Here is a 23,341-nt window from a genome sequence, read left to right on the forward strand (position 1 = left end):
CTTCCTTGTTTAGCCCCTAAACAAAAACGGACGTATTCACGTAATTATCAATCACCATAACACACAACTATCACACAGTCGTTTAAAAGGCAATTTTTACCCATGTTAATTCATCGTCTGTTGCAATGGATACGGCAGCGCTCCTAGCAGCATTGATGTCAATTATCGTTTTCTGGGGCACGTTGCAAAGGAAGGCATGGCCTACACCCACCTACGCTACAGTGATGGTCACATGCTAGCAGAGAGAGGAGTGCTTTGAGTGTTGATTCGGGGCTAGCTCCGTTGGGTCGCATTCGATCTCGCGTGTTGTTCTGTAGTGTTTTGGTGGCTTTCATTCGCTATGTTTGAGTGAGTTTGGCAGGCTTGATGTTCGAACACAAATTGATGAAGGACATAGGCTGTCAATTACAAGACACAATGAATTTGTCCGGAAAAATAGGCATATATTAAATATAATTATCAATTGCTTAAAATTCTGTGGTCGACATGAACTTGCTCTACGAGGACATAATGAAAGAGAACAATCTTTAAACAGAGGGAACTTCGTGTTGTTTATTGTAGTGAAGAGTTGAAAAACAAACTCTATCAGTAGATTGCATTCATTTTTTATTTAAAATTATTTAGAGGGTACCTTTTCAGAAACAGTAAAAATGACAAACATAGTTTTAATAACTCCAGTGGCAACAGCTGAATCTGAACGATGTTTCAGCACATTGAAGCATATTAAAACCTGCTTAAGAAATGCAATGGGACAAGACAGACCTTGCACTTGCTTACAATAGAGATAGAATACATTTCAAACATAGAGGGCTTCAACGAAAAAGTAATAACAAAATTTGCTGAGCAGAAGAACAGGAGTCAACGTTCATAGAAAGGTATGTTTCTTTTGTAATCATGTGAATTTTCATTATATTTTAAATTCTTTAAAAAAATAAGTCCAGTTTAGAAGAAGATAAATACCCATTTTTTTTTTGTAATTCATGTAATTTGTCATTACATTTTAAATTCTTTCAAGAAAGTAAGTCCAGTTTTGTAGTCTAGAAGAAAAAAATACCTTTTTTTGTAATTCATGTGAATTTTCATTATATTTTAAATTCTTTAAAAAATGAGCCCTGGCCAAATTTGAGGCCACGAGATGCCACTGCTTATGTACATAATTTCTAAGTTAACAACACATAAAAATCTGCATTCTAGTTACATAGCCATGCGATAAAATGGTGAGTGCACAGATGGTAATAGCAATACCACTGTAAGAAAGTGAGATCATAATTTCAATTTAACTGGTTTTTGTGATGTTTACATTTTTCAGGTGTTCGATGTGGTCCTCAATGGGGATCATACTATAATACCAAATCTGGATATCTTTGCGCATGTTGGAAGAGGTGTAGCCCATGACGAGTACGTTCCGTTCACAGTGAGCAAAGGTCGCCTTTATTACAATGAAGAGGAATCTGAAATCAGAGGTGGTAAAGTTCGTGTTGAATTTATTAAGGTAAGCTTGCTACATGACTAGTTACCTTCCTTAGTAGAAAATACGAAAAAAAGTGCTATGTGATTTCTATGTTGAACAAGAAGTGTTTATAACACAGGTCAAACAATGTGTTCTTAGTGTTATCTACTGTCTGCATTAGGTGATGCAGTCGAAGTGTAATTCGAAAGATTTTCAGTTAAAGTTCAAAAATTCGAGACTGAACTGTTCGACCATTCTCGAAGTATGTTTGCTTCAAGTACGGTCTGGCATCTTTTGAACACAGCCTTTGTAACATGTTGTTCATGAAGACCTCGTTTCAATGTTGCAGGCATTTGAAGAAACATGATTTTCATCCTGTGTTGTGTGGTGTGTCCCAAAAGTCACACACCACAGTCTGTATTACAATATTTGTTGAATGTGTTGGCCACCATTGTCAAAAAACTACTGTAGGCCCTACCCATCACTCGCAGAATGTCAGTCACAAAGTCCCACTCTTCAGTAGTCAAAATGTTTCACCTGCAAGAAAAATCGCAAACATTTCACATTTATTGCCATACGCCTGTGGTGCGGGACTTTTGGGCCACCCTGTATATTTGTTTGTGTGTGTTCATTTTAATTCCTCACATATGAAATAGAATAAAATAAGTCATACGTCTGCATTAATAAAACAACAGAGGATTATTTCTTGAGTCTACTACTCTGATTTTGTGTGTATATATGTAGTAAACTCTGATTTAAAAAAAATTGAAACTGAAAGCCACAAGAGAAAATTATGGAAGTGGTCATTTTATTCAATAATAATGGTTTGCAAATTAATTTAACTCCAAAATGAAATGTATGCATGTCGAAAGAAAAAAAGGGCTGATATTTTTTTAAAAACAAGAAAATGATAGGGGAAGAAATTTATTGTGATTGATAAACAAGTACATACCTTGGCTATTTTTCGACGTAGTCACCATTAACCTCCAGACATTTCTCGTAGCGTGGCACAAGCTTCCGTATACCCTTTGCGTAAAAATCTGCCGCCTGTGAGTGCAGCCAGTCGAAGAACTGATGTCTTTAGCATGTCACTGTCGTTGAAACTCTTCGATGCAAGTCACTTTTTCAAGTGAAGAAAAAGAAAAGAAATCGCTGGGACAAGATCAGGGCTGTAAGGGGGATGATTGAATAGTTCCCATCGAAATCTTTGAATTGTCTCAACAGTACGAGCAGCTGTGTGTGGGTGGGCGTTGTCATGGATCAGAAAAATTCCATAGCATAGCATTCCTCTCCGCCGATTTTGGATGGCACGTTGCAGTTTATTCAGTATTTCGCAATACACCTCTGCTGTAATTGTTCGTCCTGGTTCAAAGAATTCCACAAAAATCACACCCTTTTGGTCCCAAAACACGGTTGCCATGATTTTGTGAACTGATGGTGTTAGTTTGAATTTCTTTGCAATAGGAGAACCAGAGTGCCGCTATTGCATTGCCTACTGCTTCGACTCCCCAGTGGCCTACGATATCCACGTTTCATCCCCCGTCACTATGTGCGAAAAGAGGTCATCCCCATCCTCCCCTCAGCGGGTCAAAAAATCACGTGCAGCTGTCCTCTTTGCTCTTTGTGAGCATCTGTGAGCATTTTTGGTACCCACCTCGCACACAGTTTGTGATACCCCAGGTTGTCAGTCACAATTCGATGGACTGTTTTCGCAGACACTTCTGGAAACTCTTTGGCGAGTTCAGATATTGTGAACCGGCAATTGGAACACACTTTCTTGTTAACGTGTTCCACCAGTTCGTCCGTCTGAACACTAGCCACCAGATCGTCCGTCTGAACACTAGGCCTTCCGCTACGCTCATCATCATGGACATTGGAACGCCCTTCCCGAAACTCTGTGCATCATTGCCTGACCTTCCCTTCACTCATCACTGTCTGTCCATAAATGGCACACAATTCCCGATGGATGTCAGCTGTATTCTGTCCTTTGGCGTTCAGAAATCGTATGACAGATCTCACTTCACATTTGGTGGGATTTTGTATTACGGCAGCCATTTCACCTTACTGCTACTCACACGTACGCAACCCCACTCTGACGATTCTATCTCTGTTGCAAGCACAGGATACTAGGTCATGCTCCTGCGCATGCTGAACTTCATTAGTGTCGCCAACCCCGCATAAAAAATTATCGGTCCTTTTTTTTGACGACTGATCCAGTATCATTAACCATGTAATTGCTGGACTTATTATTTTTTTCAACCAGTAGCATAAGGCAGGAAACCCATAATTTGGGAGACAAATTTATGGTAAATAAAAACTGAGGAGAGCGGTAAATAAAATGTTAGATCAGCGCTATATACCATCGGTGGAAAAAAATTAAATTGGCACACACTTTTTCATCATGAGAGGAAACAACATACAAAAGAGCTATAAATTGATAAACTACTTCATTTTTATATACTGTACACATACACAAGTACTTAGATTTCAACTGTTATTGCCAGTAGCAGCAGCAATTGGGTGGGGCAAGGATAGGTTACTTTTCTTGCTAGACAAGGGTTAGTATTAGAGGCCATAGTGCAGGGGCAAAGAAAGCTAGCAAGTTCAATGAAACTGGAAGTTGAGTAGACATTCGGGGGAAGAAACAATTGCAACTTGACAGGGAGTGAAGTTTTCGAACTGAGATTATGTGCATGGGAAATCCCAGTTTGCGCGCACAGCCTCAATTGCCGGTTTTGCATGTTTTGTACTTAATTTGATGATATTTCACGATTATTTCGTGAAAAAGCGTTAATTTCGTGGAAAAGCACACTTTTTGCATTACTTCGCGAATAAAACTCATGCATATTTCATCAAAGGGGGTGAAATTACATGCAGAATGTTCAAAATTGCATCTTTTTTTCACATTTCGCAATTTCGCGCATCGTGAAAATTTAATGTCCCTGCCCGTAATGAATGGTTTTCATGGCATGACTTGCCATGGCATACACCAACATTGGTCAAATTTGTTTTAGCAATATCAAATGTTAAATATCTAGGCATCTTAATTTTTTGCATCACGAAAATTTTGACACTTGCTTGTGTCTAAGCTCTAGGTGGCAACATCTTGCTAAGTGTTTTTTTTTTTTTCCTCTATCTGGCTTTGGAGACTAGAATTCTGGTTCATTAGTTTTACTTAAAAAAATAATTTTTATTTGCCATAATGTTATTACAGTTGAATTTTGTCTTGCAGGGTTACAGGGACAATCCAAAAGTAAATGCAATTTATGTTTTGAAAGGAAAAATGGAAGGTAAGTTATTTTCTTTTTCTATGAATACAAGGAAGGGAGTGCCAAATTAATTTTCTGAATTAAGGAAAAGTTATGTGGCAATTGTGTCAAGTGACGTCAATGCTCTACTACTGAGCTACCAATCCAACCCTCTGGTCTCCTTGCAAGTTTCACAATGTATATCTCTGCATAATAGCTTACAAGAGACCACACCACTGAGGGGCCTCCCCGATGGCGCAGTTGTAACGTCGCTGCCTTGTAATCAAGGGATCCTGGGTTTGATACCAGGTGGAGGCACATAGTGGTTCGGATCCCACTTTAAACTGTAGGTCCTGTCCCGATTAGCCTTACTCTGCATAAAGTGGACTTACAGGGTCTGTTCTGAACGTATCCGAACTTATTTATTTGCAAACAATTTATTGATGACAATTACAACTGCTGTCAATATTCTTGAATGTAGGCACCTTCAGCCTAAATACAGCGAGTATAGCGACTTTTCCACTGTTCACAGCAGTCCTGGAAGTCCTTGACTGACACCCTCTTTAATGCTGCGGTCGTGGCAGCTTGAACCTGTTCAATTGAGGCAAAACGCTTCCCCTTGAGCACACTTTTGACCTTGTGAAACAAAAAGAAGTTGGGGGGATGAGGCAGCGTTACCACACATACGTTGGCCAAGAACTCACCTACCAACAGTGCTGTGTGAGCCGGCGTGTTGTTGTGGTGAAGCACCCACCTGTCAGCAATGTCGGACGGGACGCGCTGGACCCTCTGTCGGAGACGCTGAAGCACTGTTTTGTAGTTAGCTGCATTCACGGTGGTCCCAGCAGGTACAAACTCTTTGTGCACGACCCCCTTTGCGTCGAAAAAGACAAGGAGCATTGTCTTCACCTTTGATTTTGACGAGGGGACGTGGGGGTGTGCCATTCTGAACTTTGTCTTTCTTTCGGGGTCATACTCGAATTGCCAAGTGCGCTCCATTTTCACCAAATCCACCAACTGTAAATTCTCGACGCAACGTTTTTTCCGTGTACACAACACGAGCGATTGCACCTCAACCACTGCTCGCAGGCAACTGAGCGAGGCCTTGTTTTGAAGGTTAAGGTCCCCACTGCCACCTGGCGCAGCTTACCCGAACCCTCAACCGATTCTCACACCACGCTGCAGACAGTTCGGATACTTTCAAATGGACCCTTTAAAATAAAATCAATCAATCAATCACACTGTTGACTCTTAGGACCGCACATGCAGGCTTCCAAGTCTGCTAATCAGTGAAAATTCACAGGTTAATTTTGACCACAGATCCCAGGGACTTTTAACCTCGGTTCAACTTTTGTACAACACAATCCCGGTTCAGCATGATTGCAGATCAGTTTTACTGACTAATCAAGGAGCAACTGTTTTTTATAATCAGTCTTTAGTGGCAACATAGTTGAGATGTGAAATCTAGATGTATGTGACAAATTACAAATTGCTCCATCTGTATTATAATTTATAAATGCATATTGGTTTATCAGCAAGTTTAATGTTACCTGTCCAATAGAATCAGTTGCATCATTTTCCAGTGCTAATGACTCAAGACCTACAAGCAACACTGGATAGAAACCTACATGTAAATTAAATAGCAAGATCTTTGCTCTATGCTTATTTCATTGTAGGGCATATGTTTTGCTTAGTATTACAAAAGTTTAACAATTCCCACTTATCATACATTATTTACCTGTTTGATATTTCCATACTGTATACGTAGATAGATCTGAGATACTTGAGATGACTTACTTAAATTGACACGATCTTTCAAAACCTGCTATCAAAAATAGCTAACCTTAATAGTTTGCAATTTGAGTAAAATCATTTAATATTCACCAGTGTGTAGTTGTTTTCTGTTGGTTCTTGATTACTAAAAGTTGTATTGAAAGTTTAAAACTGTTAAATGTTAGTTTCATATAATATAATGTAGATTTCTTGAATTTGCTGCCAGGTGTATATCATGTACTTTGGAAACCTTAGCATTTGAGTAATGTACGAGGGTTATTTTTTAAGTAAGGTCCGTTTTGCAATAGAAATGAAGTAAGTAAATGTTTTTCAAAAAACATTTACAGTAGAGCGTCGATTATCCGAACGACCGCTTAACCAAACTGTGTACTCGCTCACTTTCAGATATCTGTAATGAAAAAAGTACGTGACTTAGCTGCTCGTAAGCGTGTAGGCTTGCTTAGACAGACCAAAATAAAGGATTTTTTTAAACGTTAATTTTGTGTACTGTGTGTATTGTTCATGCAAAATGCGTATGTAATATGTACATATTTTTGTTTAATAAACTGTACCACATACTATATATTCCTACTAAAGTTGCCTTTGTACGTTACTTTGTAATACATACTTAAAGAGATGCCTGTTTTTATGAATAAATTTACTGTACAGTACTTCTTTTTGGCAAATAAACATGTACAGTTCGATTATCCGAACAAACCAGTTTTCCGAACACCCATGTCCCCCAATTACTTCGGATAATCGACGCTCTACTGTATTTTCTGAATTTACATACACTTCTCTATTTTTCTACATAATTTCCTTGTCGGGTTAAACATTTATCGTAATGAAGTAAGAGTTTTTGGTTACCCTCCTCAGAACTCTGCCACCTGTGAGATAGCCAGTTACGTTCGTTTTCACTCTTTCATCAGTGTCTAAACGCTTGCCGCCCAGGAAGGTCTTCTGATGGCAGAAGAGGTGGTAGGTGCAAGGTCTTGACTGTATGTGGATGATCGAATACCTCCCAGCCAAAATATTCGATCAGATCATCATCCGCATACAGTCCAGACCTTGCACCTAGCACCTACCACCTCTTCCGCCATCAGAAGACCTTCCTGGGTGGCAAGCGTTTAGACACTGATGAAAAAGTGAAAACGAACGTGAGTAACTGGCTATCTCACAGGCGGCAGAGTTCTGAGGAGGGTAACCAAAAACTTGTAGTTCATTACGATAAATTTTAAACCGGCGAGAAAATTATGTAGCAAATAGAGAAGTGTATGTAAATTCAGAAAATAAATGTTGTTTTTTTTAAAAAACATTTACTTCATTTTTATTGCAAAACACACCTTACTTAAAAAATAACCCTCGTATATGTGTACTTGTAATTTTGTTATTTAGTTGTCACTTTTCTGCCTCTTTTAGCTAATTGTGACGATGAAGGGTGAGTGAAGATTAGATAAAATTGATGAAGGTCCACTTAATATAATATATAATGATATATATATATATATATATACTGATGATGAAGGAGACAGTAAACACTTACTACACGAAGAGAAATTATTCTATATTTCGCGATCTATGTCGCATTTTCAAGTTGAAGAAGAAAGATCGGCGTTACTAAGAGAAGAGGCACAGAATACTGACCGTAGCGTCTCTACGATCAGTGTTGCCAGAAACAGTTGATAGATGACGAGAAGTACTTTCACCAGTGTTTACTGTAAGGTGGGTGGGTAATTTTGGGGAGGAGAGGAAAGGGTTACTGGTTGGCTAGGTTGAGTCCGGGGGGTATAGTGGCGTGCATGCCTGTTATGTAGGCCCTTTCCCAGCGCCTGCGGAAAGATGTGTCAGAGCAGGGGGGGGGGGGGGTAAAAGATGGATGATGGCAACACGGAAGCAGTTATTGAAGGTGGTGTTATGGCTGTTGGTGTGGATGGCAACAGTGAAATCGAAGTTTTGGGTGGAGGAACGGTGATTATTAATCCTTAGGTTCAAGGGGGTGGAGGTTTCGCCTATGTAGAAGTTGCCGCAGATTTGGCAAATGAGGGTGTAAATTAGGTTGGATGAGTGGCAGGTGCCCTTAGGGTGAAGGGTGAACTCACCTGCCGCTGTGGGGATCAGGAGGGTGGGGGAGGTGATGAGTATGGGGCAGGTCTTGCATCTGGGTTCTCTTCGTGTGGTAAGTGTTTACTGTCTCCTTCATCATTAGTGTTTATCTGCCCTTTTGGCACCTTTTCTGATCCTATTCCTATATATATATGATATAACATATAATGCTGCTTTTTCTATGGAAAAGACCTATATCAATTAAAGGAAGTGAAACATTCAGCTGTGTGAAATATTTCACATTTTATATTGGATTGGTACAGTATCAGAATTGATTTAGTGATATTGTTGCAAAAATTATGAGAGTGTCTGTTCCATGCATAAAAATAATATTTCAGGCATAGATTTTTTCCAGTGTAACCTGTATGTGTTCAACTTCCAAATTGAATGATTATGTATTTATTGACCTTCAACAGAGATAAATCTCCAATTTGAGAAGATGTAGAGCGACCACACTCTCCCCTCCAACGGATCAACTCTGGCCATAAGGAAGAATGCTCCACTCTGCCCCTCCCCTCTATGTGGGAGTATGATGCACTGCTCATTCGTAGCTCACTACTTTCCTCACAGTGGATGGCCACCGGTCCCATACACTGGCTGAAATCTCAGGAGAAAAGTTGTTACGCTTCTTCCAGAAGACTCGAACCTCCGTGCATCCTGTAGCCAGAGTCCAACGCATGAGACCAAGACTGCAGGACAATATCTTTTTAACATATTTAATATTTAGTTTGTGTTATACTGAAGTCTTGGTTCATAAAATAATGTTGTTGTAAATTTCAGATGCACCACAACTGCCCCCCATGCCTACAGCATCTGAAGATGAGTTCCAGGAAGAGGAAGAGGACAAAAAATATCCTAAAGCCAGACGGCCTAGCGGACCGAGAACTCCGGACCCGTATGCTGTAGATGATAGTTCTATGATGCTTCCCGTTTTCGTTGCTATTGGTGCCTTCATACCATTGCTCTTCTGTTTGTGCAAACTATGATGAGGTATTTCTACTAAATGTATTAATTGTACAGAAACATTTTGATGCTATTGTCATGTCTTGACCTAAGATGCTGATTTGATGCACCTTTGGGAAAAAGATGGGGAAGGGTAAAAGTTGAATCAAGGCTGTTCCTGGAAGAAGAAAAAATAATTGAATGGTAGATCGTTTGATCTACCCGATCTCAGGTGATAAAAATGTTTTAGTATCGCGACTTCAACACTATCCAGAGCTGGGAACGGCTCGTTATTTCAGATCATTCCAAGGTATTGGCACGAACGGATGATTTAGAGTGTAGCACTTGTTGTGGTGAAAATGATTTAATTTTGTTGTTGTTGTTTTAAATCTTTTAGGTTTCCTCTGGTTTTATGGTTATTTTTTATTCTTCAATCTCACTGACACCGACGACATGTCTTTTTCATAGATTATTTCAAAGTATTGTTGTGATCCTTCCCAGTGTCTTAACGTTAGGTATTTAAACAGATAAGTATTGAGTGCTCGTTGATGCCATACCTGGATGTGTGGTTTTTATCAAGAAGTCTTTTCTGTGAAAAGTACGTAAAGTGGTCTTTAGGGACTGCATAGACAGAATTAGAGTGGAAAAGTACCAATCTAAATGCATATTTTGCACTGAAATGTATGTATTGCCTACTTCATGTCCACTATGTAACTGAAGTTGACCAAGCACTTTGAAAATAATTTGAAGAACTTTGTGCGCAGAAATTCTGTAGGTTGTCTAATGGTGTTGTTCCTGTCAAGTTTGTGAAAATGCAATTGATGTTTTTTTTTTTAATTTCGTTCCTTCCTATGTAGTTAAATACATATATCCCTTTATAACTGGATATTATGTTTTGTTCAATCCAATTGTTATTGTGTACTTTGCTTGTTGAATTGCACTTTCATAATAATAAGACAAACACTCAAATTAGGATTATTCAGACAGTTTTTTTTGTAAAAAGTTTTGGCACTTGGGAGTTGAATGAAATAGACACTGTATTTATGCAGTGGCATAGTACTGACGGGGGTGTGGCTGTAAACATAGACAATGGCATGCACTGTTCATTTAGGATATACATTTGCAGGCATTGCGTTATATTAATTGATTTTTTTCTTTTTTAAATTGACAATTTAGCTTTTTCCATCACCATTTGACTATTGCACTTGTTACTGAAAAATATTGTTAACCAGCATAAAAGACACTGTTTAATGTTAAATACGTATCAGCAGTGGCGGGGGGGGGTTACGGGGTTTAAACCCCCCCCCTTGAGCTTGTGAAATATTATGAAAAATGCTGTGAAAAAAAAATTAAATGGCCAATTTACCACAGTCAGAGATCTGAGATAATACTATTACTATTACTACATCTACTACTACTACTACTACCACTAATAATAATAATAATAATAATAATAATAATAATAATAATTTGAATTATTATTTCCATGTAGCATGGAGAAAAGCACAGCATTCCAAGCACACGCGTCTTTCAGAGTGATGCCTTGAAAATAAGCACAAGTTCTTGAAAGTGAAATATGAGGGTAACTATGATTTAAAAGAGAAATAAAATGTTTTGTATTTCAGTTGCAACAATGTTCAATACTCTGGCGTACGCAGTTTTTTTGGGGGGGAGGGGCCGGAATAGTAAATGTGGATAACACATGGCTTTGTTTTGGAGGAAAGGATGCATAATAAAATATTTCGTATTTTTGGAGCTTTTCAGTCTATTAAAATTGTATTCAAAGACAAAAATGGTAATCGGGACTCACTTTATAAGAGGTTTCGTATTTACACATTTTGATTTTTTAAAGTTATTAACGGATTTTTATTTTAAAATTCTGATTTTCTCAAAATTTTGGTAGGGGCTGTAGCATCATCGGTAGAGGCAATCATATTTCATTTTTGACAAAAAGAAAACGAAATTTGAAATAACACATTGCAATGTTAATTTTTAAGGTTTCTGAAAGGTGTGAGGTACATTTTCCTACCCTGTTTTGTCACGAAATGATGCGAAATGAACTGCAAAATGCGAAATAGACTCTTAAACACGAAATTTACCGTTTATATACCGACGCGACACTTTCTGAAGTCTGAAGTATCCTGTGTGTTATGCAATTAACGGAAAATTGATTAATTTTGCTGTAAATATTTGAAAAACAAAAATGGACTCCTCTATACATGAATAAACTTAATATTCTGGTAATGATTTAATATGCTATTAGAAGGGATGTGTTTATTTTGTGTAATAGTGCAGTTTTTAAATCAAATTTGGGATTATTTTCACATTTTTAAAACCAAAATGTAATTTTATATACCGCTTTTTCACCGCTATAACAGCGAAATTTCATTTTATTTACAGCTTTTGAACCCGAAATTGACTCTGTTTTTATACTGAAATTTTGCTTTTTTATTTACCAAAAGTATGTGCCTCTAACCATCGGCCATGCCTCTACGTACGCCAGTGTTCAACGAACATGTATTTTTTTTGTGTGAACAATGAGAATTAACTAAAGAAAGTTCTTGTTCGTTGTTAGAGGCTAATGTATAGACAAAGGCTAGGCGGACAAGAATACAGTCACCAGTCTGCCTTCCCATTGTATTATTTACCACAGCACGTTTGAATGTCTCTCTTTAAAATGTCTCACCTTGTTGACTAGACAATTATTCAAATGACAAGAAGCTTAACTATTGTAAAATGTTTTGTTGGTAAGAACAGCGAGACAATCCAGATGTGAATTATCGGGGACATTTATGCGGGGAAGAAGCCGGAAAAATTTCAACCAATTTCGGGAATCTAATCCGGATCTCCCGCGTGGTTGTCAGACGCTCTACCGACCAGACCACCGCAGCTCCTTGGATGAGTTCCATACTTTCATTATTTCAATTTATTTTAATATATTTTCTTGTTTTATGGATTTTCTTCACCCTTAAAATGTCTCACCTCGTTGACCAGACAAAAACAAAAACAAAAACAAAAACAAAAAAAATGCTCCCAGGATTTGATAAAAATTGAATGATTAGAAAGTAATTTCTTTCTATTGTTTTCATAAGTGTTATATTTATGTAGATCTCTACTACATAATAGTAGTAGTGGTATTAGTAGTATTATTAGTAGTAATTCAGCTAATTAATTAATTATAAGTATTATTCATTAATTGTGATTATTATTATTTAATTAAAGTATAATAAATCAAAGGTAATGTGAATTTGGAGTTTGAAGTTTTAGAAATAACCCCCTCCTTGACGAAATCCTGCGTACGCTACTGCGTATCAGCAATATGTGACGTGACAAAACCAGGCTGAGACATTTCCACAAAAGAAATATAGTCTTTGTTTTTAGGTGTTTTTAGGAAGACCCACATGCCTGTCTTTAATTTTTGTGTGAATGATAGGTTTTATACTTCATTATGCATTATGAGTTTGACCCAGAATACAATGTGCTCCTCAGAGTTATTTAGTACCACGTTAGCACTTATGTGTTTCAATGCAACATGTTTGTGGTAATTTTATTACTACACAAGTTTGTTGCACTTGGATTCTTTATTTGGTCTGTGTGCACTGAAATAAAATTTATATTCATTTTTTTATGCAAAACTAAATTATATAAGTTTAATATAAATATATATGTATGTTGTTAACTTTTGTTTTGTTAAGCTTATAATATTCATTGTTTGTTACCAATACAGTATAGCGACACATTGCTTGTCTGTTTATTATATTTTTCATGTTGTTTTTGTTTGCATCTGTCTGTACACTGGATTGATTTGCTGATGTCAAACTGAAGAACACTACTTGGGTGAATGGATTTATAATTTGACGATTTCTTTGTATGTTTTTGAATCCACGTTGGTTATATTATGTTTTAACATACCCTGGATATGCAAATTGTACTATTTGTCTCACCATAGGTATTTTATCATCAGATTTATCCTCCTGCACAAGAATAATGACAAGAGAGAATAGATAATTCAAATTACTTTTAAAAACTGAAAAAGAACAAAAAAAAATGAAGCATTCAGATTGCTGAGACTAAGTCTGAATTATCGAAAACTTGTAATGTGTCACAAAACTTGTTGAGTTTCTCTACAAAACTGTAAAGTTACGTCACAATATGTTCAATAATGCACGTACAGTAACATCGTGAAACCGCTTCAGTCATTTGTAGACACCCTGTACAAGTATGAATCCATCTGTTATGATTTTGTAATGTAAATGTTTCGAAACGTACAAAATTTAAGTAAGTTATTCTTAAACAGTGTTTACCGCAACCATCATGAATTCAACACCTTTCATACGTAAGGAAATGCGGGATTACGAGCGTAATATCAGGAAGATACAAGCCCAGCAAGCAGACATCGCGTTACATGCACCAGCACCGCCAAACGGGAGAAAATGAGACTACCACTGCCCGGGAACTAACAAAGATGTGATGCGCTACAATATCCGCTCCAGGCACCGTACCCATAGTGAACGAAGGCTGTGAGCCTTCGAATTTAATTGAAAATAACCATCCAATTGTGCAACGCGAAAATACGAAATTTAACGTAAATAATAAATGTTTAGTGTTTTTCTACCAACTTCTCATTCCTTCCACATGCACAGATTCAATCACTTTGAACTGAGCTGCGTGTGATATTTGAAGGTGTTGAAAGTTCATCAAATATTTGGTCACTTATTTGGTGAAATAAACAGTATGGGAGAGATTCAATTTTGGAATTGGTTGATCTTCTGAAAGTTTGTTTTAGCTTTGTTTTTCTGCTGCAAAATCTACACATTTCTCAGTTTCTTCAAAGTGCATCCAGTCCAATGTCATATGATTTCGTTTGTAATTTCTCAGATCTTTGTTTGGTTACCTTAACCCATTACATACAAGTGCCAATTTTTATATTAACTTTAATAAAATTTTCAGTTTTTTACAGTTAACAAAACCATGTCTATTATTATGACATGCATTTCCTATTACATTTATTATTTTTTTTAAAAAAAAATGTGGGTGCTTCAACAGAGTTGCTCCAGAACAGTTCAATTCATACATTCATCAATTTCATCAAACACTTTGGCTCGGTGAATTTGTTTCGTCTGGTCAACAAATGGAGGTCACAGGTATGCGAAATTTTGCAAAGAAGCTTTCATTCTCTGAATGTTCGAGACAGTGGTTCTTTATTAGCATGCAGTGTTGTTAACCATTGTCTAGTGCTTTAAACTATACTTTTGGAGTAGTTGGTTAGCACACTGGATTTGTAATAAAATCACAGGTCTGTTATAAGCTCGATCACCACCACGTATATAAAAAAAAATTGTTCACCTGAAGACGAAGGGAGTAGTGTTAGAATTGGTAGGTGTAAAAGCCCAATACAATGGATAATACAATAAAGGTGTAATTCCCAATTAATATTGCATGCTAAAGAAGCTCTCATGGCTGGATTTTTATAGTGAATAGTATTATACTATTAATACTTTAGGAGCACTGAATTCAGTATTGTCAGATTGTAGTGTGTGCATGGCCTTTTATTGTCATGGATAAAGCACAAGCATGTAGAATACACCTGCATTACATCTAGCAGTAAGAAGTATACCTTTCAGAACTTACAGTTAACCCATCCACATACCATTTAAATGCCAAATATTTTGCTATGAATTACCATTTAATTTTGGCCATGATGGTTGCACAGCAAGACAAGATGTCAAATATTGTTAAAAGCAAGCAATTTATGTGCAAATTTTATATATTGAAGTGAAAGTACAGTAATAAGTATGAACATATGCAGTTTACTTGAAAAATAAATAGAAACTCACCTAATAGTTTTGATCACACACATCTGTCCATTTCCATTCCTCAACCTTTTGTTTTTTTTTCCTGCCACAGCCACCTCTTCCTTACTGTCACTAACACAAAATGAATCGCTGTGTTCATCTCCACATTTTCCTCTTGATCGCTATCAAAAAGAAACTTTTCAATAGCAGAATCTTCTACAACATTCTTACGAGACATGTTTGCGAGACGTAACAAATGAAGGTTTGTTTACATGAGAAATTTCTGAACAAAACACTCTTGAAATGGTATGAAAAACTTAGCAGAACAAACATACATATCATAGATTCGAAAGATCATACAACCTCTGCCATCCATTGGCAGGAAAAGAAACTACGTCATGAAAATCGGGAACCTGTCGATTCGACGACTAGGTATGCCAAGCGAACATCCAGAAAGGCAGTCGATTCGAGGACTAAGTATGCGGATGGGTTAACAAATAAATTAAATTTGTTTAATGCATGTAAAATAAACGGCTAGTTTCCAGTGAATTTTTCAAACAAGATTGAAAAAAACTATACACTAGCCACTTTCCATTCTGTAGCTGTCTCTGTTGCCTATGAATCCACTCTATTAAATATTAGCTATGGTTGAGTGCATTTTCTTGTTGAATATATGCAATTGCTAGGGTCATGCATATGTAGTTTTTGACGAAAATGTGAAATAACAGATTGTAATGTTAATTTTTCGTGTTCTTGAAAGGTGTGAGGTGCATTTTGCTGGAATGTTTTGTCATGAAATGATGCGAAATTTAGGGTTTATTTACCAACATAACACCTTTTGAGGTCTGAATTATCCTAAGTGTTGGAAATCACGGAAACTTGGTTAATTCTGTTGTGAATATTTGAAAAGCAAAAATTGACTCCTCTACACAGGAATAAATTTAATACTCTGATTACTACATAAAAAATGGGCTATTAGAAGTGAAATTTTAATTAAATGTAATTTAGTGTAGTTTTTAAATCAAATTTATGTTTTTATTCACCATTTTAACACTGAAGTGTCATTTTATGTACCATTTGATTCCGAAATCTTGATATTTTATTCAATGTGGCTCTAGCAATTGCATTATCCATGCCATTCTTGTCTGCCATCATACTGAACTGGTTCACTATAGCATGAATGTTTCCAAAACAACCACTTGCTGAACCTTCAGTACTGGTTGTGCTGTTCGAAGAAGCAAATCACTGAGTTGTTCTGCAGTTACTCGGCATGTCCAAGACACCCAATTATAAAATATATTGTTCAATTTATCTTTTGTTTAACACTGCTATGCAATGGGTTTGTGTTACATCTTAGCATGCTTTGGTATTTGCTCTCACTGTACATGTTCCACACAGCATAAAATATTTGTCCAGTTGTGACTAGAGACTGAAATATTCCGTTTCAACCAAGAAACTTACATAAATTTCCGAATTCAGCAGAACACCTAAGGATACTACTTTAGACGAAAGCATTTTTTTCCTAATTTATACTAATAAATACGGAGAAACTAGTACTCACTTTATCCGCAAAGCTGTTTTTTCTTTGATTATTTTCAGTGGCCACTGCCACCATCCTCGTTGGAACTTGCTGTACTGTTGCTTGGCGTGCGTCTTTTGTTTGTAGTTCTCTGGCTGCTGCTCGGTGCGCTGTTGTTAACTGTGCATCTGGTTTGTGTCGTCTGCTATTTCCGGGCGATACTGTCGTAGTAGGGGAATCCAAGTGTGGTGCATTTGCCTGCTATCGATGTTTAGCTCGTGCGAGAAGTGCATTATGGCACGAGTTTCCTTGATTTTTGTGTCTACGAGTGTGTGGGCAGTGTGTTGGACTTGAACCTTTTGAATTTTATGGCTATTGTATTTGATATGTTTAGCAAGACCAGTAGTGGGTTGGGCTTTTTTCGCATCTGCTAGGTGCTGTTGGATTTTTTCATTGACAGATCTGATGGACCTGCCGATGTAATGAGCCTTGCATTCACACTCTGCATCGTATACACCTGGGTTGTCAAGGGGGGGGGGGGAGAGGAAGTACCGTTTGTGTTTGTTCAGTTTATCAGCTATTTTGGAATTTGGTTTGTGCGCTACTTTGATGCCATTTGGGAGAAGGGCTTTGGATATGCAGTTGGAAGTAGTGGGATGGTAGGGGAAGGCAAACCATTTATATTGGCCGCTGGGGGTTGATTGTGGCTGGGTTGCTTGGCTAATGGGTTGATTGTGGTTGGTTAGGATGTCTGACCTGTAACGTGTAAAGTGAAAAAAAATCTTATGACATTTCTCAAGGATAGAAACAGTCCTATTTCTGTATAACCAATCAAAAGCAACCTCTAGGTCACGAGTGCAGATGTAATGGCGACCGAGTGAGATGTAAACAATGTATCGCTTCACATTTTTAAAAGCCGAAATCTCGTCAACCGAGAGAAATAACGTTTCCTATAAAAGGGTATTAAGCACAAACCAATGCCGTGGCTTAAGTACATACTCTGTAATGTATTCAGTACACGTATGGAACAATAAATTAGTTCTATGAATTGTAAATGCCAGTCATTGGCTAATCTTGTACATCTTTCTTGCTGTATATATTACATCACCCTGCATTTTTTTTAAAAAATCTGATGATTTGAAATCAATAGGTGATTCCGAAAGTATTTTGAATGCTGATCACGGAAATGACATCCATTTTTTCCCATCACGTCAGGATTTTTCACAATTTTACAATCAAAATTATCATATTCGCCATTCCATTACGTATATTACAGAATGCAATAAAATAAATCTAAGCAAGCAAAATTTAGGTTGCTTCCAAACCAATAGGTCATTCTGGAAGTATTTTGATTGCTGTTCATGCACATGACACACATTTCTTCCCATCACATCAGGATTTTTCCCTAGATTATGATTTTTCGTTAAAGAAGTTATCAGAGATATCAAGTTCAATCAACACACATTATAACATTGAGTTTTAGACATTTTGTGAAGGAAATTTTTGAGGGGTTTCGAAAATTGAATTTCCGTAATGAAAGTTTACAATTTTCATATAAATGTGTCTTGTGAAGGTGGATTAAATGCTTACTATTCTATGTGCATTTCTTGTTCGAAATTGGAGGATTTGTATTGTAGAGCGCCAATATTTTGTCGTCATCTAAACAGAGCCATCTATTGAGGAAATCATGGAAGTACACATTTTGTTGTGAAATTAAGGCAGTTAATATATTGCTATTTTCTGAAAAAAAAAACTACACGTGATGGGTAAAAATGGATATCATTTTTAGAATGAACGTGCTGAAATTATTCAGGGGCAACAGTCATCTGCGAGTCATCCAAACCCATACAGGCCTTGTTATCTAACGTTCTCTATACACTTCACTTTGCAATCGCAAATGCTAACCGGAATATTACGGGAAATGCTTCCATCCAAAGCTATTATAAGATTTTTAAGGTTTAGAGTCATGTTCAACAGTCAGACTTATATTTTGACATCATGCTTTAGAAAAGCTGGGCAACACGATTGTATGACATTCACCTGCCTGCCCTGGTTAGCCGCTGCTTACCTTATGCATTTTTTAAGATTTTTTTTTTTTTATATACCAATTTATGGACACTGCACATGAATCTCTCTTAATTTAGTTTCTCTCTGACACCAGCATACTTTTTCTGTATCACAGACATGAAAAGGATTTGATGGGTACTAAATAAAGTTTGTTAGTAGTGTTTGTCCTCATGTAAGCAAAACGCAACAGCAGAAATAATTTTTCAGTGCTTTTTTTAACAGTGTTGGAGAAGCTGTCTGAAACATAGTTGCCAGATCCTTTGTTGCAATGTTCCAGAAATGCAAATATTTAAAGAATTACTGGTCAAATCAAGAAAGTCTGTTATCACTTCTATCAGTGAAAAACCATGGGTATGTGAACACTCATCTTTGTTGTATACTTTAGGTATCACTCAATTTAGTAAATATAAAATGAACAAGATGTTTCACAAAGTATTAAAAGAGGCAAGTTACTCCTTTTTCCACTCTCACTACAAGCCTTTCTATTTGCACTATTCTCTTTTAAAACGTCTGTTGGTTAAAAAGCCTTCAGGTTGAGATCTTTTATTTTAATTAATTGTAATTGTATTATAGGTTGATAGAGTAATATATATTTTCCAAGAGAGTATCATGACAAATTTTATGTTTCAGGTGGCATTCAGGTTCCTTAATACTGTCAAAATTGATGTTCATTAGAAATGTATGAATTATAAGTTGCTGAATGTTGTTGTTATTATTAATACATGTATACACAGAGCTGCACACGAATAACTGCTGTGGCACCCATTACATTACTTCTCTGTACAGTATTTGAACTGAATCACCACATGATTTGAAAATGGATCGGATTTGTTCAATGATAATGGTTTGATCACTTCAAATGTCATCGAAGTATCCACCGGAAAAGTTATCTGTTCATGAGTGTACGTGTATGAAATTTAAATTGTGACCTTCCTTATTTCATCAAGATGTCATAAGATACTTATTTTATAAATACTTATAAGAAGTAAAAGTGGCCAGAGCATGGTGCTGATCACTTCACCTCCACTATGGTCAAGCATGTGTAGAACCCCACCTCCACATCTCCTACGTACTGTCATGGCACCATGCAATGGGCGGAAGATTACTTAACCTTATATTTCAACCATGTCAGTCATCTTCGGGGGATTAAAAATTATGTTCCATCAGCCTATACGTAAGGATGTGCATATTTGATTTTTAACAGAAAAGTGACTTGATTGACAATAGTCAAAAATCAATCTGTGAGTGATGACAGCATGTCACCAAAATCAATAGGCAAATAAAGTAAAGACACACAGAATTATTGTATATTTGTGTATGAAGGATGATATTTTGAGTTTACTTATTGACACACGCTGTAGTCTTGATATTCTGAAACTTGCGCATAATTCCAGACAGCAAAACAGACGATGTAAAGTTTTCAGATAAAATGCCTTTTGCATTCAAAATCTTGATTTTCTTGCCTTCCTATTTCTTTATTTGAAAAAAAATTGTTATATTTCTTGATGATAATTATTTTAAAATAATCCAATCATGGTGAGAGCTTGCTCACCGTTTATTTTATTGTTTTTACTCTATTTCAGAAACATATATAGTATTCATCCCCTCCTCCCTCCCCAGTGAGAATCACAAACTTGGATTTGTGTGCCTTTTATAAGTATTTATGTAATAAATAATTGAATTTATCACAAGTATTTATGTAATAATTGAATTTATCATGGTACTAGGCATAAGCTTATGTTGTTGTTTGGTATTTGAGCATAATTTCCTTTTAACAGCAGGACAACAAACAAAAACTATATATGTTAGCATGGATACTATTAAAATTATTTATTGACTTGGGAAAACGTGAAAAAAAGTTGCCAAACTTCACCTAGTCATGCAAAATCCATCCACATGTATATTTATAAAGATTTTTATATATCTATGTATTATAGTATTATACGATGAAGATTTGAGTATTTTATTCCATAGGAGTATTATGTGGGTTATGGATACATGAAAAGTGTATACTTCAGGTGGAATTGGGTTGTTTTGTTACACTTGTATCACATTGTAGTCAGGAGTAAATTGCAGATGGTAGAGATGCGTAAAGCACACTGAAGTTTCTGAAATGTACACCGTAATTTGAAAAATTAATATTGATTCATGTATCACTCAATTGTTTATCGTTTTTTTTTTTATCTTGCATCTTTGTTACAAAATATATAAGTTATAGTTAGAGTGTGATTTCATAACATCGGCAATTTTCTCCAAACTACATGAGAATTCTGTTTGTACTGTATATAGTTCTTGTGGCAGTGATGTGGAAGAAAATTGCCACACTAAAATCAGTTGTGCAATAATGTAATGGTTGGGAGTGTACAATATTTAACAATTGCATTGCAGAGTATAAAGTTAGATATTGAGTATCATCCTAGAAGTCATTGATGAATAACCACAATTAGTTTTCAGTCATTTTTACCTTGTTAGTTATGAAGACACAGTGTATAATCATCCCGGTTAATTTGTTATTATATTTTAATCCAATTATGGAGAAAACAACGTGATATTCACTTGAAAATATTAAGTTATAATAAAAAATGATGGTGGCATTATGAGTAAAGGAATTACTGTATATGATAATGTTGTTTGCTGGAGAATACATTACACATACTGTAAATTCTTGTGAAGAATACGTAATGCATGTTATGAACTTCTAAAAATGATGCACTCAAGAACTTATGATGTATGTATAGGTGTGGACTTCGATTGTTATGAAGACTACACAAAAAAATATTACTTGAAAGAAAATGTCTATGCATGAGTAGCAATGTGTCCTTTTTTAAGTTTATAAGATCCACCATTTGCACTTCAATAGTGAAAAATTGACATTTGCACTTACAGTAACTTAATTGATGCTTCATTAACATTATTATAAGATTATGTGAAAATTTTATGTATGGGCATTCTACTACCATGCATTATTGTAAGTTCTTGACTGAACTTAGGCATCACATTGTGCTTATAATTTGTTTGGCGTACTGTAGTTCTTGTGCATATGGCATTGTGTTATGTTGTTTTTTTACTGTGTTGTTTCCTGACAGTTATATTCACAACACTTTCTTCTTTCTGCTTTTTTGTTATAAGGACCCCTCCCCTTTTCCTACCCAAAAAATGTGCTGAGTTTTTCACTTTTAAATTTCTTTGGTCCCTGTTTTTATAGCGTAAATGGGAGAATCAGACACCGTAACATCTCACTCCACTGAATATAACCGCAAAATATTTTCAATATTTCGTTACATTTATTCCTGTGATTACGCGGTTATTTGTAAAAGCTTCACCTTGTAGTGACAAGGTAAAAGTGATATTGGCCTAATATTGACTGAATTTAAACCACCATCATAAAAATCTTTAAAATTATGTTGTGTCACTGCCCAAAATGTGTATTTAAAAGACATTTTAAAATGTACTTCACAGACAAGGCACTTTTATGTATGTTCCTACTGTCGGTTTTTACTTTTTTTAATTGGAATTATTTATTCATTATGCACATTCTTGTACAGAGTAATTTTATGAAGGACTACAGAAAAATTAACATACACTGTTTTTTTTGTTAGTATTACAAAGATTGTCCATAATTTTATTCATGTGCTTCAAACATGGGAAAACATTAAATGTAGCATATTGTTTTAATTTAAACATCGTAACTATTGATGCTCAATATCAAAATTTGTATCCGGTAATGGTATGTAATTTTTGTACTTTATTCAACATCTTGAAATACTGGAATTTATACAAAATATTATTTTTCTTGTATTGAATTTACAAATTCGGTACTTTCGACTATCAACTTGGGTCTAATTTATCTCTTCATTATTGAATGCAGTCACAATTTTGATACCACCTCTGCTATCAGCGGTACACCTGAATTTTCGTGACAGTGCCAAGCTACACACTTTTTAATTTTAGCAAGCACTGCTTTACTTTCCCACATTTACGTGTGTCTGTGCTTGGTTTTGGAGTGGGAGAAGCTGGGCCAAAGAAGGGTTTGAGTCCCCTGTAACTCTCCATAGGCATGCTGCCACTGTCCGCTCTCTAGTGGGATCTTGCGAAATCACCCAGAGCATGTTGCTTCATAGTCATGGATTTGCATCCATGTGTATATATATATATATATATATGCACACACACACACACACTGATAGATACTTGGTTCAATATGTAATATTAGACTTGTCCAACAAATATGTTGAAAGTTACAGATATTTAAAATTTGAAGATTTTCAGAAATTGTGTGGATGTACGAATGCACCATGTGACACAAAATATGTCATATCTTGGAAACTATGTGGAGTATTTTAATGATTTAGGTATTGTTAAAGAGAAGAAGGACAGTCCTAACAGAAAATGACTGTGTTACCATTCTTACCTACTCAGAAAGTAGAAAAATCTTTACAGAAAG

General features: G+C 36.2%; 1 protein-coding gene across 2 annotated transcripts in view; it reads left to right on the top strand.

Annotated features, from left to right (window-relative positions):
• LOC145990044 (malectin-B) overlaps positions 1-23,192 on the top strand; it is a 32,568-nt gene extending 9,376 nt beyond the window's left edge. Inside the window, exons 2-5 of one of the 2 annotated variants that reach the window (XM_083125678.1) lie at positions 1,310-1,492; positions 4,683-4,740; positions 9,355-9,564; positions 19,528-23,192. In XM_083125678.1, the coding sequence (XP_082981804.1) occupies positions 1,310-1,492; positions 4,683-4,740; positions 9,355-9,560 (447 nt within the window). In that variant the 3' untranslated portion in view covers positions 9,561-9,564; positions 19,528-23,192. Of the gene's footprint in view, positions 1-1,309; positions 1,493-4,682; positions 4,741-9,354; positions 10,781-19,527 lie in introns of those variants that run through there. The other variant, XM_083125677.1, reaches the window with a different exon arrangement.
• Positions 23,193-23,341: the final 149 nt, after the last annotated feature.

Source organism: Lepisma saccharinum, chromosome 7 (assembly GCF_977018435.1).
Source record: "Lepisma saccharinum chromosome 7, izLepSacc3.1, whole genome shotgun sequence".
In the NCBI taxonomy this organism is placed as follows: Eukaryota; Metazoa; Arthropoda; class Insecta; order Zygentoma; family Lepismatidae; genus Lepisma; species Lepisma saccharinum.